At 23.2% G+C, this 17,612-nt stretch overlaps 1 protein-coding gene across 3 annotated transcripts in view; it reads left to right on the top strand.

Moving 5' to 3' along the window:
- Window positions 1-17,612, top strand: part of rdhB (retinol dehydrogenase B) — a 36,445-nt gene that overhangs the window by 12,257 nt on the left and 6,576 nt on the right. For all 3 annotated transcript variants that reach the window (XM_075288530.1, XM_075288525.1, XM_075288521.1), the window contains one exon: window positions 5,916-6,051. In XM_075288530.1, coding sequence (XP_075144645.1) covers window positions 5,916-6,051 — 136 coding nt within the window. The remainder of the gene's footprint in view (window positions 1-5,915; window positions 6,052-17,612) is intronic.

Genomic DNA, 17,612 nt, shown 5'->3' with positions numbered 1-17,612 from the left:
AAGATTTTTGTATAGAAATAAAATTTTGACAAAATTTTCTATAGAAATAAAATTTTGACAATGGTTCATCCACCGTTAGTCCTGACGTAATTTTGTTTTTATTCTCGTACTTCAAAAATGAAATGAGGAGTCAACGTTTTTTCCATTTCCAACCCTAGTGTAACTCTGTTTTCCATGTTTTCATGCCATTGCACTTATACGGGGAATGCATCAGGCCTCAAGCTTTTGTAGAATAGTGACTGGGGCAACTTTAGCCAAATTCCCAGAGATGACTGTGTTGGATAGCTGGTGTATGGCATATGTGAGCTATAAACGCAAATAAAATGGAAAATAACTCAATTATTAAACACAATTAAGTATTTACGACATTGTTTAATGCATAATGTCATTTTATGCCAGTGCATTAAGTGTTTCTGTTCTTCGAAATGCCGCCAATGCAGGCATGCCAGAGCATATCATCCTAACACTCACACACACATACAAACAGATGCGAAACCTTCATTACCTGAACGGTATTGGTAAAGTATGGCAGTACATTACCGGAAGATCCATACAAAAAACCGCTGTATAATACTCACTTAGGGTCTAGACCATTGCGGGGAAACTCAATCACATGCGTCTAGTGAGCGACAAAAAAAATCGCTGCCATCCGGGCGTATGAGTGTTATTAATTTGAACTTATCATCTTAAAAATCGATTGAATGGCAACAGCTCTTGCCAATATGCCAACACATTTGATGGCCATATCATCGCCACCATAACCATTCTCATTATTCAATATGCGAATGTGCGAATCTGCTCTGTCTGTTCGCCGTTTACGATAATGCTGCGTAAGCACTGGGGATACACCATGACTTTGAACTTTTAACACACCAGCATACCAGACGTACGAACGAAAATAGGCAATTTTACAAATGAGTGACTTAAAAGCGCATAAAAGAAGCCATGACATTACATTTATCTATATTAGTTTATTCTAAATTCTAAAAGAATAATATGTTTCAATCTTGTGTGTCTAGAGAATGTTGTATGGGAAAATATTAGAATGGGGTTAAATTCTAACAAAGGCTATTTGTTAATATTCGTTTTTGTACTTAAATACGGCCTACTATAAGAAAATAATTTTTTACATATTAGAGGAATCTTAAACAAATGGTGTAAACGTACAAGAAAACTGATAGTGATTTCGATTGGTAAAAAATGTATATAGAAAATTTTGTCCAAATTTTATTACTATAGAAAATTTGTTAAAATTCTATTTCTATAGAAAATTTCGTAAAAATTTTTATTTCTACAGAAAATTTTGTTAAAATTTTATTTCTATAGAAAATTTTGTCAAAATTTTAATATTATATAAAAATTTTGTCAAATTTTAATTTCAATAGAAAATTTCGTAAGAATTTTATTTCAATAGAAAATTTTGTCAAAATTCGTAAAAATTTTTATTTCTATAGAAAATTTTGTCAAAATTTTATTTCTATAGAAAATTTTGTCAAAATTTTAATATTATATAAAAATTTTGTCAAATTTTTATTTCAATAGAAAATTTCGTAAGAATTTTATTTCAATAGAAAATTTTTTAAAAATTTTATTTCTATAGAAAATTTTGTCAAAATTTTATTTCTATACAAAATTTTGTCAAAATTTTATTTCTATACAAAATTTTGTCAAAATTTTATTTCTATAGAAAATTTTGTCAAAATTGTATTTCTATAGAAAATTTTGTCAAAATTTTATTTCTATAGAAAATTTGTTAAAATTCTATTTCTATAGAAAATTTCGTAAAAATTTTTATTTCTACATAAAATTTTGTTAAAATTTTATTTCTATAGAAAATTTTGTCAAAATTTTAATATTATATAAAAATTTTGTCAAATTTTTATTTCAATAGAAAATTTCGTAAGAATTTTATTTCAATAGAAAATTTTGTCAAAATTTTATTTCTATAGAAAATTTTGTCAAAATTTTATTTCAATAGAAAATTCTATTTCTATAGAAAATTTTATCAAAATTCTATTTCTATAGAAAATTTTGTCAAAATTTTATTTCTATAGAAAATTTTCTCAAAATTGTATTCTTATAGAAAATTTTGTCAAAAGTTTATTTCTATAGAAAATTATGTCAAGATATTTTTCTATATAAAATTTTGACAAAATTTTATTTCCATAAAATAATTTTTCAAGAGTCAATTTTGTCAAAAATTGACTTCTATAGAACATTTTGTTAAAATTTTTTTCTATAGAAAATTTTGTCAAAAATTTTTTTTTCTATAGAAAAATTTGTCAAAATTTTAGTTGTATAGAAAATTTTGTCAAAATTTTATTTCTGTAGAAAATTTTGTCACAATTTTATTTGTGACATACATTGACTAAACTACAAGTGTAGCTTAACCAACAGAGGATAAGAATGTTTGTCAAATTTATTTGGGCAAAGCCCTATAGACCGCAAGATGGTTGGATGGACGCACGTTTCGGAATTACCACATTCCTCATCAGCATCCCCTACTTGCAGCAAAACTATCAACCAATGATCAGAATAAATTCAGGCAGTTCATTAAACCCAACAATGAACCACACTTGAACCTTCCGAAAAAAGGTTTTGCATGATAGCCGGCTTATGCCGAAATAAATTCGTACAAACATATCTCTTTTCCTATTTTATTTCTACAGAAAATTTTGTCAAAATTTTATTTCTATAGAAAATTTTGTCAAACATTTTATTTCTATAGACAATTTTGTCAAAATTTTATTTCTATAGAAAAATTTGTCAAAATTTTATGTTATTTGGTCAACATTTTATTTCTTTAGAAAGTTTTGTTAAAATATTATTTCTATTGAAAATTTTGTCAAAATTTTATTTCTATTGAAAATTTGGTGAAACTTTTATTTCTATAGAAATTTTTGTCAAAATTTTATTTCTATAGAAAATTTTGTCAAAATTTTATTTCTATAGAAAATTTTGTCAACATTTTATTTCTATAGAAAATTTTGTCAAAATTTTATTTCCATAGAAAATTTTTTCAAAAATTTTATTTCTATAGCAATTTTGTCAAAATTTTGTTTCTTTAGAACATTTTGTCACAATTTTATTTCTATAAAAAATTTTGTCAAAATTTTATTTCTATAGAAAATTTTGTCAAAATTTTATTTCTATAGAAAATTTTGTCAAAATTTTATTTCTATAGAAAATTTTGTCAAAATTTTATTTCTTTAGAAAATTTTGTTAAAATTGCATTTCAATAAACATTTGGTCCAAATTGTATTTCTATAAAAATTTTGTCAAAAATCTATTTCTATAAAAAATTTTGCCTACATTTTATTCCTATAGAAAATTTTGTCAATATTTTACTTCTTTAGAAAATTTGGTAAACATTTTATTTCTTTAGAAAATTTTGTTATTTCTTTTGAAAATTTTGTGAAGATTTCATTTCTATAGACAATTTTGTCAAAATTTTATTTCTATAGAAAAATTTGTGAACATTTTATTTTATGTGGTCAACATTTTATTTTTTAGAAAGTTTTGTTAAAATGTTATTTCTATTGAAAATTTTTGTCAAAATTTTATTTCTATTGAAAATTTGGTGAAGCTTTTATTTCTATAGAAATTTTTGTCCAAATTTTATTTCTATAGAAAATTTTGTCAAAATGTTATATCTATAAAAAATTTTGTCAAAATTTTATTTCAATAGAAAATTTTGTCAAAATTTTATTTCAATAGAAAATTTTGTTAAAATTTTATTTCTATAGAAAATTTTGTGAAAATTTTTTTTCTATAGAAAATTTTGTCAAAAATTTATTTATATAGAAAATTTTGTCAACATTTTATATCTACTGAAAATTTTGTCAAAATTTTAATATTATATAAAAATTTTGTCAAATTTTTATTTCAATAGAAAATTTCGTTAAAATGTTATATCTATTGAAAATTTTGTAAAAATTTTATTTCTATAAAAAATTTTGTAAAAATTTTATTTCTATAGAAAATGTTGTCAAAATTTTATTTTTAAAGAAAATTATGTCAAAATTTTGTTTTTAAATAAAACTATGTCAAAATTTTGTTTCTATTTTATTTTGTCAAAAATTTATTTCTATAGAAAATTTTGTTAACATTTTATTTCTATAGAAAATTTTGTCAACATTTTATTTCCATGAAAATTTTGTCAAAAATTTTATTTCTATAGACAATTTTGTCAAAATTTTATTTCTATAGAAAATTTTGTCACAATTTTATTTCTATAGAAAATTTTGTCAAAATTTTATTCCTATAGGAAATTTTGTCAAAATTTTATTTCTATAGAAAATTTTGTCAAACAATTTATTTCTACAGACAATTTTGTCAAAAATTTATTTCTATAGAAAAATTTTTCAATATTTTATTTTATTTGGTCAACATTTTATTTCTTTAGAAAGTTTTGTTAAAATGTTATTTCTATAGAAAATTTTGTCAAAATTTTATTTCTATAGAGAATTTTGTCAAAATTTTATTTCTATAGAAATTTTTGTCAAAATTTTATTTCTATACAAAAATTTTGTTAAAATGTTATTTTTATAGAAAATTTTGTCAAAATTTTATTTATATAGAAAATTTTGTCAAAATTTTATTTATATAGAAAATTTTGTCAAAATTTTATTTCCGTAGAAAGTTTTGTCAAAAATTTTATTTCTATAGATAATTTTGTCAAAATTTTATTTCCATAGAAAATTTTGTCAAAAATTTTATTTCTATAGACAATTTGTCAAAATTTTATTTCTATAGAAAATTTGGTCAAAATTTTATTTCTATAAAAAATTTTGTCAAAATTGTATTCCTATAGAAAATTTTGTCAATATTTTATTTCTATAGAAAATTTTGTAAAAATTTTATTTCTATAGAAAATTTTGTCAAAATTTTATTTCTATTGAAAATTTTGTCAAAATTTTATTTCTATAGAAAATTATGTTAGAGTTTTATTTCTCTATAAAATTTGGTCAAAATTTTATTTCTATAGAAAATGTTGTCAATATTTTATTTCTCTAAACAATTTTGTCAAAATCTTATTTCTTTAGAAAATTTTGTCAAATTTTATTTCTATAGAAAATTTTGTCAAAATGTTATTTTCAAAGAAAATTTTGTCAAAATTTTCTTTCCAAAAGAAAATTTTTTCAAATTTTTATTTCCAAAGAAAATTTTGAAGTTGTTTCGTTGGCTCAATTCTAATGAGAAATATGGTTAGTAATAATAATAAAGCTTTTTCTACTTGTACAGTGTACTTCCATCCTATAACAAGACCTTGTAAAATTCCTTGCATTTTCCTGGAAGTCCTTTTTTTCCTGGGTCATTGTGTATGCCATGGCAAAGTAATTATTACAATAATGATGATGGAAATGCAAAAACAGAGCAAAGTATCACTTACATCAATTCAAATAAATAAATATTCAATTCAATATTCAATTCAATACAAACTCACATTATTGAAGGCAAGCAATGAGGTGAAAAGTTCAAGTTGTTGTCCCACATAAAAAGGACACATTTTTGCATAATTGAAAAACAGCTTTACGCATTTTAAAGGATTTTCGGCTCAGCAGATTTAAATTTGTGCAAGGAAGTGCAAATGAAACCAATACACTTATATCGCTCTCTGGACACTAATTGGAATGGTTAAATTCGTTTCCTTATGTTACGCATTGACATCAAACAAACATACAGAGAAGCAAACGAATTTCATCCATGATGGATTGTCCATTGGCGGCATCCTTCCATCGTCAAGTTGTGTTTGCACCTACGCAACTACACGATCCATGTTCCATGACACATCAATTGCCTTGGCTTTGATTGCTCTTCCTTCATCAACATTTAATTGCTTAACGTTTCATGTTTTCTTTATCGCCTTCTTGTTTTCTCTCTTTTTTTTCGATTGCCATCCTGTGTAAATGCAGCATTCTAGGACATCGAATACCGGATGTGGCTGTGCCCCTATTCAGTGTTTATCCTGCCACGAAACATGCGATTACAGGTCTGTGTCAGACGATGCGTCAGGAAATACATTTCCTTAAATTAAATATCAAATTAACAGTAAGTAAATATTCTTGCACTTGCACACCATCACCACCACAATTTAAGTGAACGTAAGATGCATGACAAATTGCGAATATGCCATGGTCCCTTCATCATCTCCATACATATATGAGTGTTACTTTAACGAAGATCTTATTGATTCTTTATGTAAAGGTGTCATGTAAGTACTTACAGTGCTTACACAATAATGTATTTGGGAAAAATATGATATTGTATGCGATTGCCATCAGAGAACTGGATTAATATTAAATTTCATGGCATTCTTTTCTTTTTGTCTAAATTTTATTTATATAGATTTTTTTTATTTTTATTTTTATAGAAGCTTATGTCAAAATTTTATTTCTATAGAAAATGTTGTCAAAATTTTATTTCTATAGAAAATTTTTTCAAAATTTTATTTCTATAGAAAATTTTGTCAAAATTTTATTTCTACAGAAATGGTTGCCAATCGAGCCAAAAAAATCTAGTAACATTTGAAAATTTTGTCAAAATTTTATTTCTATAGAAAATATTGTCATAATTTTATTTCCATAGAATATTTTGACCAAACGTTATTTCTAAAAAAAAATTACAAAATTTTACATCTATAGATAAAAAATTTGACAAAATTTTATTTCTATAGAAGTTTTGTCAAAATTTTATTTCTATTGAAAATGTTTTCAAAATTTTATTTCTATAGAAAATTTTCTCAAATTTTTATTTCTATTGAAAATTTTCTCAAAATTTTATTTCTATTGAAAATTTTCTCAAAACTTTATTTCTATTAAAAATTTTCCCTAAATATTATTAATATTTAAAGTTTTCTCAAAATCTTATTTTATTGAAGACTTTGTCAAAATTTTATTTCTATAGAAAATTTTATTAAAATGTTATTTCTATAGAAAAAGTTATCAAAATTTTATTTCTATAAGATTTGATCAACAATTTATTTATATAGAAAATTTAAGTACCTCATAGGTAAAAAGAAATATTTTCTTTATTTTTTTATTTTGACAAATTTTTATTTCTATAAAAAATTTTTTCAAAATTTTATTTCTATAGAAAATTTTGTCAAAATTTTATTTCTACAGAAAATTTTATTTCTATAGAAAATTTTGTCAAAATTTGATTTCTATATAAAAATTTTCTCAAAATTATATTTCTATTAAAAATTTTCTCAAAATTTTATTTCTATAGAAAATTTTTTCAAAACTTTATTTCCATAGAAAATTTTGTCAAAATTTTATTTCTATAGAAAATGTTTTCAAAATGTTATTTGTATAGAAAATGTTATTTCTATAAAATATTTTGTCAAAATTGTATTTCTAAGAAAATTTTGTTAAAATTTTGTCAAAATATTATTTCTATAGAACATTTTGTCAAAATTTTATTTCTACAGAAAATTTTGTCAAAATTTCATTTCTATAGAAAATTTTGTCAAAATTTCATTTCTATAGAAAATTTTGTCAAAATTTTATTTCTACAAAGAATTTTGTCAAAATTTTATTTCTATAGAAAATTTTGTCAAAATTTTATTTCTATAGAAAATTTTGTCAAAATTTTATTTCTATAGAAAATTTTGTCAAAATTTTATTTCTACAGAAAATTTTATTTCTATAGAAAATTTTGTCAAAATTTTATTTCTACAGAAAGATTTGTCAAAATATTATTTCTATAGAAAATTTTGTCAAAATTTTATTTCTACAGAAAATTGTGTAAAAATTTCATTTCTATAGAAAATTTTGTCAAAATTTTATTTCTACAGAAAATTTTGTCAAAATTTTATTTCTATAGAAAATTTTGTCAAAATTTTATTTCTATAGAAAATTTTGTCAAAATTTTATTTCTATAGAAAATTTTGTCAAAATTTTATTTCTATAGAAAATTTTGTCAAAATTTTATTTCTATAGAAAATTTTGTCAAAATTTTATTTCTACAGAAATGGTTGCCACTCGAGCCAAAAAATCTACTAACATTTTGAGAAAATTTTACCAAAAGTCTACCAAACAAAAAAATCTTATTTTGAAAAATTTTATTTCTATGGAAAATTTTGTCAATATTTTATTTATATAGAACATTTTTTTGTTTACAACTATATAAAGTTTTGTCAAAATTTTATTTCTATAGAACATTTTATCAAAATTTTATTTCTATAGAAAATTTTGTCAAAATTTTATTTCTACAGAAAGGGTTGCCACTCGAGCCAAAAAAATCTCCGAAAATTTGGAGAAAATTTTACCAAAAGTCTACCAAACAAAAAACTCTTATTTTGCAAAATTTTATTTCTATGGAAAATTTTGTCAATATTTTATTTATATAGAAAATTTTGTCAATATTTTATTTATATAGACAATTTTGTCAAAATTTTATTTCTATAGAACATTTTTTTTTTTTTTTAATTTTACATCTATATAACATTTTGTCAAAATTTTATTTCTATAGAAAATTTTGTCAAAACTTTATTTCTATAGAAAATTTTGTCAAAACTTTATTTCTATAGAAAATTTTGTCAAAATTTTATTTCTCTACAAAATTTTGTCAAAATTTTATTTCTATACAACATTTTTTGTAAAAATTTTACATCTATATAAAATTTTGTGAAAATTTTATTTCTATAGAAAATTTTGTCTAAATTTTATTTCTATAGAAAATTTTGTCAAAATTTTATTTCAATAAACATTTTGTCAAAATCGTATTTCTATAAAATTTTTGTCAAAATTTTATTTCTATATAAATTTTGTCAAAATTGTATTTCTATAGAAATTTTTTTCAAAATTTTATTTCTATAAGAAATTGTCTCTCTATAGAAAAATTATATTTCTATATAAAATTTTGTCAAAATTCTATTTCTTTAGAAAATGTTGTCAAGTGTGTAATTCATTTGTACACACTAAATTTTTATAATGAATTTTCTTTAATTAAAAGTTTAAATAGAAATTGGATTGGAGTTCGAGAGTATTTTGATTTTTTCATTATAGGTAAAATATAATTTTGCGATGGGAACAGAGTTGTCTCAGACACGCATAGTTTTTTATGCACTGTAGCCATTCAAAAGTATGCAAGTTCTCACACACTCACACAAACAAAGAAACTACAACGAATTTCGTATTTAATTCATTGTGGGTTTACATACCCACCATTACCACATCGATTTATTGAGTTCATCGTGGAAATCCTACTTTAGGCTATGAGGTGAGCCTACCAATCAGATTTTTTCATAACCATATAACGTATTCGCAATTACCTACAATCCCAATGACCGTACTCACAAGTGCATATGAGTGTTGTGGTAGCGTCAAAGCATCCCCGCTGCCCCCGTATACAGAACAAGAACAAATGTCATATTGTTGACAACTTCAACAACATATTTTTATTGTATTCATCATTTACGTTGTCATCCACCATGGAATATGAAATTGTTAATATTTCTTTTTTGAAAATATTTAAAGGACATTTCGATTTCGTTTTAGATGGGCCTACTCTTGCCCTACACCAAGAAATTAGAATAAAATTCATATGTATTAAAGTTTGCCCATCACATGGATGTAGGAAACGATATTTTAGATCAATGACAATTTTTATTTTTATCAAAAAATTTATTAAATCAATTAAATTTTTAATTAAATATTAATTAAAATTTTATTTCAAAAATTTTTGGTGATATTTATACCCTTCACCACTACTGTGGTACAGGATATAATAAGTTTGTGCATTTATATCTAACGCCAAGAAGGTTCAAATTTAGATATACACTCAGAAAAAAGTTTACTTGGATCAAAAGATTTTGACCTTCCCTTAAGGATTTAAATCTAGGACCAATAACATTAAAATAAGGATACAGATCTCATTTATCAAATTATCATTCTCTTTTCGCGGTTTATTAGTGAAGGTACTCACGTAGAAGGTTAGGTTAGGTTAGGTTTGGTGGCAGCCCCATGTATCGGGCTCACTTAGACTATTCAGTCAATTGTGATACCACATTGGTGAACTTCTCTCTTATCACTGAGTGCTGCCCGATTCCATGTTAAGCTCAATGACAAACAAATGCCAGTTTAAAAATCAAAATTATAACGGATACTTCAAAATAAAATTTGTTTTCTTAATTCCAAAAAACCTTAAACCAAAGACGCTAAATTCTCAAAATAAGTCTTAGACTATATCTGAAGCGTTTTTATCTTAAATCTAAGGTTTCAATATATCAGTTAATTTAAGGACAATTTCTTTAAATCAAAAATGTGTTTCTTTACTTTAAGTAAAATTAGCCTTAGTTCAAAGACATAGGGCTTTAACGGAGGGACACAAATTTACAAAATTTGTGTCCTAAATCCAATGAAACAAATTTTGAAGCAAAGATTATAAACTTTATTTTAATCAAAAGTTCATTATTTTAAAGAAATTTGTCTTTAATATTTTATAAATTTCACATCCTAAAATTTAGTTTGGTCATATTTGACCAAATCGGTGATAAATATCGGTTTACTTTTAAATACAGCTTCCACACATATCTCTCGCCTGATATGCACTCTAATGGGTCCAGAGGTCAGAGTTCCCATATACCTTACGCCCGATTTAGATTCATATGACCACTGGAGACCGTAGAAGTTTCATTCCGATTTATTTGAAATTTTGCACGGAGAGTAGAATTAACATGGTAGCATTGTGTGCCAAATTTAGTTCAACTCGTTCCAGATTTAGATAAAGCTTCTAAATATATGTTCTTGCCATAGTTGGTAATTTTACCAAAAATTATAGTTTTTTTACTGTTTGGTAGATTGATAGAATTCTTGATGTTTTGGTACATTTTGCAAAATATTTCTCTTCACAAATTTTCTAAAGAAATAAAATTGTGACAAAATTTTTTATAGAAATAAAATTTTGACAAAATTTTCTCTAGAAATAAAATTTTAAGGTTCCTGTAGAAATAAAATTTTGACAAAATTTCTATATAAAAAACAATATTTTGAAAAATTTTCTATAGCAATCAAAATTTTGACAACATTTTCTACAGAAATTTAAATTTTGGCAAAATTTTCTACAGAAATTTAAATTTTGGCAAAATTTTCCATAGAAATTTAAATTTTGGCAAAATTTTCCATAGAAATAAAATTGTGATAAAATTTACTATAGAAATATCATTTTGACAAAATTTTCTATAAAAATAACATTTTGACACAATTTTCTACAGATATAAAATTTTTACAATTTTTTCTATAGAAATAAAGTTTTGGTAAAATTTGGTATAGAAATAAAATTTCGACAAAACTTTCTATACAAATAAAATTTTAAAAAAATTTAACAAAAATTTCAAAATTTTCACAAAATTTTCTAAAGAAATAAAATGTTGACAAAATTTTCTATAGAAATAAAATTTTGACACAATTTTGACAAATTTTTCTATAAAAATAAAATGTTGGCAAAATTTTCTATAGAAATAAAATGTTGGCAAAATTTTCTATAGAAATAAAACTTTGGCAAAATTTTCCATAGAAATAAAATTTTGACAAACTTTTCTATAGAAATAACATTTTTACAAAATTGTCTGTAGAAATAAAATTTTGACAAATTTTTTTATAAAAATAAAATTTTGAAAAAATTTTCTATACAAATAAAATTTTGATAAAATTTACTATAGAAATACTATTTTGATAAATTTTTCCAATTGAATTAAATTTTCTATAAATATAAAATTTTGACAAAATTTTCTATAGAAATAAAATTTTGACAAAATATTCTATAGAAAATTCTGAAAAAAAAAATTTTTTCTATAGATATAAAATTTTGACAAAATTTTCTATAGAAAAAAAATTTTGACAAAATTTTCTATAGAAATAAAATGTTGACAACATATTCTATAGAACTAAAATTTTGACACAATTTTTTACAAATATAAAATTGTTACATTTTTTCTATAGAATTAAATTTTTACAATTTTTTCTATAGAAATAAAATTTTGGCAAAATTTTCTACGGAAATAAAATTTTGACAAACTTTTCTATAGAAATAAAATTTTGACAAAATTTTCTAAAGAAAATTCCGAAAAAAAAATTTTTTTGCTATAGATATAAAATTTTGACAAAATTTTCTATAGAAATAAAATTTTCACAAAATTTTTTGTAGAAATAAAATTTTGTCAAAATTTTCTATAGAAATAAAATTTTCACAAAATTTTCTATAGAAATAAAATTTTGCCAAAATTTTCTATAGAAAATTCTGAAAAAAAATTTTTTTCTATAGATATAAAATTTTGACAAAATTTTCTATAGAAATAAAATTTTGACAAAATTTTCTATAGAAATAAAATGTTGACAACATATTCTATAGACATAAAATTTTGACACAATTTTCTATAGAAATAAAATTTTGTCAAAATTTTTTTATAAAAATAAAATTTTGACAAAATTTTCTATAGAAATAAAATTTTGACCAAATTTTCTATAGAAATAAAATTTTGTCAAAATTTTCTGTAGAAATAAAATTTTGACAAAATTTTCTATAGAAATAAAATTTTGACCAAATTTTCTATAGAAATAAAATTTTGACCAAATTTTCTATAGAAATAAAATTTTGACCAAATTTTCTATAGAAATAAAATTTTGTCAAAATTTTCTATAGAAATAAAATTTTGTCAAAATTTTCTATAGAAATGAAATTTCGACAAAATATTCTATCGAAATAAAATTTTCTATAAAAATAAAAATTTGACAACATTTTCTATAGAAATACAATTTTGACAAAATTTTCTATGGAAATAAAATTTTAATAAAATTTTTTATGGATATAAAATTTTGACAAAATTTTCTATAGAAATAAAATTTTGACAAACTTTTCTATAGGAAATACAATTTTTAGAAAAATTTCTTTGGAAATAAAATTTTGACAAACTTTTCTATAGGAAATACAATTTTGACAAAATTTTCTATAGAAATAAAATGTTGACAAAATTCTCTATAGAAATAAAATTTTTACAAAAATTTCTAAAGAAAAAAATTTGGACAAAATTTTTTATAGGAATACAATTTTGACAAAATTTTTTATAGAAATTAAATTTTTACATAATTTTCTATAACAATACAATTTTCTATAGAAATAAAATTTTGACAAAATTTTCTAAAGATGAGGAATGTGGTAATTCCGAAACCTGCGTCCACTTAACCATCTTGCAGTCTATAGGGCTTTGCCCAAATAAATTTGACAAACATTATTTTCCTCTGTGGGTTAAGCTACACTTGTAGTTTAGTCAATGCATGGATTTAAGCTGAAATCAAAAAAAAAACAGAAATAACATTTTGACAAAATTTTCTATAGAAATAAAATTTTGCCAAAATTTTCTGAATTCTGAAAAAAATTTTTCTATAGATATAAAATTTTTGTTGTTTTTTATTGCAGCTTAAAACCATACATTGACTAAACTACTAATGTTTGTCAAATTTATTTGGGCAAAGCCCTATAGACTGCAAGATGGTTGGATGGACGCACGTTTCGGAATTACCACATTCCTCATCAGCATCCTCTACTTGCAGCAAAACTATCAACCAATTATCAGAATAAATTCAGGCAGTTTATTAAACCCAACAGAAACCACACTTGAACCCTCCGAAAAAAGGTTTTACATTGATAGCCGGCTTATGCCGAAATAAATTCGAAACAAATATATCTCTTTTCCTATGCCACTGTCAAATCATCGATTTGAATTCACATGGCTGGGTTTATTTTGAGCGTGCCTCCTCTTCTTTTTCCATTTGTTTTGTTTTGTTATTGTTGGTTTTGTTCTTTAAGCATTGTTGTTGTTTTTTATTGCAGCTTAAAACCATACATTGACTAAACTACAAGTGTATCTTAACCAACAGAGGAAAAGAATGTTTGTCAAATTTATTTGGGCAAAGCCCTATAGACTGCAAGATGGTTGGATGGATGCACGTTTCGGAATTACCACATTCCTCATCAGCATCCTCTACTTGCAGCAAAACTATCAACCAATTATCAGAATAAATTCAGGCAGTTTATTAAACCCAACAAAAACCACACTTGAACCCTCCGATTTTAACAAAATTTTCTATAGAAATAAAATTTTGACAAAATTTTCTATAGACATAAAATGTTGACAACATATTTTATAGAAATAACATTTTGACACAATTTTCTACAAATATAAAATATTTACATTTTTTTTCTGTAGAATTAAATTTGTACAATTTTTTCTATAGAAATAAAATTTTGACAAAATTTTCTACGGAAATAAAATTTTGACAAACTTTCCTATAGAAATAAAATTTTGACAAAATTTTCTATAGAAATAAAATTTAGACAAAATGTTCTATAAAAATAAAATTTTGACAAATTTTTCTATAAAAATAAAATGTTGGCAAAATTTTCTATAGAAATAAAATGTTGACAAAATTTTCTATAGAAATAAAATTTTGACAAAATTTTCTATAAAAATAAAATGTTGACAAAATTTTCTATAAAAATAAAATGTTCGCAAAATTTTCTATAAAAATAAAATGTTGACAAAATTTTCTATAGAAATAAAATTTTGTTTTGTATATTATCGTCGGTTTCTCTTCAATCGTTATTGAGATTAAAAACAACAATAACGATTGAAGAGAAACCGACAATAACAAACAAAACGAATGAAAATAGAGGAAGCACGCTCAAAAACAAACCCATCCAACTACATTCACACCGATGATTTGAGTTTGGCAAAGGAAAAGAGATATGCTTGCAAATTTGTTTAGGCAGTAGCCGACTATCAAACTTTTTTTGGAAGGTTCAAGTGTAGTTCACTTTGGGTTGAGTGAATTACCCGAATTTATTCTGATAATTGGTTGATAGTTTTGCTGCAAGTAGGGGATGCTGATAAGGAATGTGGTAATTCCGAAACAGCTGTACATCCAACCATCTGCAGTCTATAGGGCTTTGCCCAAATAAATTTGACAAGCATAATTTTCCTCTGTTGGTTAAGCTACACTTGTAGTTTAGTCAATGCATGGTTTTAAGCTGAGATCAAAAATAACAATAACGAAATACAATTTTGACAAAATTTTCTATAGAAATACAATTTTGACAAAATTTTCTATAGAAATAAAATGTTGACAAATTTTCTATAGAAATACAATTTTGACAACATTTTCTATAGAAAATTCTGAAAAATTTGTTTTTTCTATAGATATAAAATTTTGACAAAATTTTCTATAGAAATAAAATTTTGACAAAATTTTCTATAGAAATATTCTATAGAAATAAAATTTTGACAAAATTTTCTATAGAAATATTCTATAGAAATAAAATGTTGAAACAATTTTCTACAAATATAAAATTTTTACATTTTTTTCTATAGAATTAAATTTTTACAATTTTTTCTATAGAAATAAAATTTTGGCAAAATTTTCTACGGAAATAAAATTTTAACAAACTTTTTTATATGAATACAGTTTTGACAAAATTTTCTATAGAAATAACATTTTGACAAAATTTTTTATAAAAATAAAATTTTGACAAAATTTTCTATAGAAATAAAATTTTGATCAAATTTTCTATAGAAATAAAATTTTGACCAAATTTTCTATAGAAATAAAATTTTGACAAATTTTTCTATAGAAATAAAATTTTGGCAACATTTTCTACGGAAATAAAATTTTAACAAACTTTTCTATAGAAATAAAATTTTGACAAATTTTTCTATAGAAATACAATTTTGATAAAATTTTCTATTGGAATAAAATTTTGAGAAACTTTTCTATAGAAATACAATTTTGACAAAATTTTCTATTGGAATAAAATTTTGACAAAATTTTCTATAGATATACAATTTTGACAAAATTTTCTATAGAAATACAATTTTGACAAAATTTTTAGAAATAAAATTTTGAGAAAATTTTCTATAGAAATAAAATTTTGAGAATATTTTCTATAAAAATAAAATTCTGACAAAATTTTCTATTGGAATAAAATTTTGACAAAATTTTCTTTTGGAATAAAATTTTGACAAATTTTTCTATAGAAATAAAATTTTGACAAAATTTTCTATAAAAATAAAATTTTGACAAAATTTTCTATAGAAATAAAATTGTGACAAAAGTTTCTATTTTCATTCGTTTTGTTTGTTATTGTTGGTTTCTCTTCAATCATTATTGTTGTTTTTGATCTCAGCTTAAAACCATGCATTGACTAAACTAACAGTGTAGCTTAACCAACAGACGAAAAGTATGCTTGTGAAATTTATTTGGGCAAAGCCCTATAGACTGCAAGATGGTTGGATGTACAGCTGTTTCGGAATTACCACATTCCTCATCAACATCCTCTACATGCAGCAAAACTATCAACCAATTATCAGAATAAATTCGGTAATTCACTCAACCCAATGTGAACTACACTTGAACCTTCCGAAAAAGTGTCTATAGACATAAAATTTTGAGAAAATTTTCTATAGAAATACAATTTTGACAGAATTTTCTATGGAAACAAAATTGTGACAAAATTTTCATTGTAGAAAATTATAAAAATAAAATGTTGACAAATTTTTCTATAAAAAGAAAATTTTACATAATTTTCTATAAAAATAAAATGTTGACATAATTTTCTATAAAAATAAAATATTGACAAAATTTTCTATAGAAATAAAATTTTGACAGAATTTTCTATGGAAATAAAAATTTTGACAAAATTTTCATCAACATCAATTAAGAAAATTTTAATTATTTTTGCAATTAATTGATCCAATTAAAAATTAATTGACACAATTAAATCTTATTTTAATTCAAAAATTAATTAATTTAAAAATGACATATTAATTACAACTTATTTTAAAAAATATTGTTGATATTTTGTCTGTGCCTTAAAAATCCTAAAATCCTTAAATCCATGGGCAAAGAATTTAAGGATTTTTGGATTTGTAAGCGCTTGCTATAGAGTACTCAAATAAATGACCAAATATCCATTAGCTGGCGACTTAAGCACATCACTGAATTGGACATTAATGAATATTCAGATGCGATATGAATGCTTGCATGTGCGTGTGTGTGCATGATGACAACAAGTGCCTGCGGGTAATTAAAAGTTGCAAAGAAAACCAAAGAAGGAACAGTAAAAAGAAAACTGAAAACAAAATGAAGAAAACTCATTGTTGCTTTCCCACAAATAACAACCTGTGTGTGGATATTTTCACACTCCACCTCAAAGAAAAACAAACCACCCAAGACCCCCACTAGATATTCTTTCCTTCTTATCGGCGAAAGGAAAATGTACCATCGGCCTTAATTTTTGTCTTCCTTCCATTTTCATGTTGAGCAATTTGCAATTAAAATGTAATTCAACTGACGTTTATATTGGATTCAAGAAGGAAACCAACCATCCGACAACCACTGACAGCGCAACAAAGCTCTTATGGAAAAGGTTAAAAATAAGCCAATGAAATTTCAAGTAAAAAAACACGGTGTACATTTTTTTTAAATAAACTTCCAAATGTATTAAGTTATAATGAAGAGAGGCTTGATTAAAATTTAATGCAAAGGACTAATATTTGCCCTGGAGAAAATGGGATCGGAATAATGAAGCATTAACGCATGATATGTAACTCAACC

This window comes from Haematobia irritans, chromosome 1, assembly GCF_050003625.1.
Source record: "Haematobia irritans isolate KBUSLIRL chromosome 1, ASM5000362v1, whole genome shotgun sequence".
Classification (NCBI taxonomy): Eukaryota; Metazoa; Arthropoda; class Insecta; order Diptera; family Muscidae; genus Haematobia; species Haematobia irritans.
Note: the sequence above shows the minus strand (reverse complement) of the source record. Positions and strands in the feature narration are given on the sequence as shown.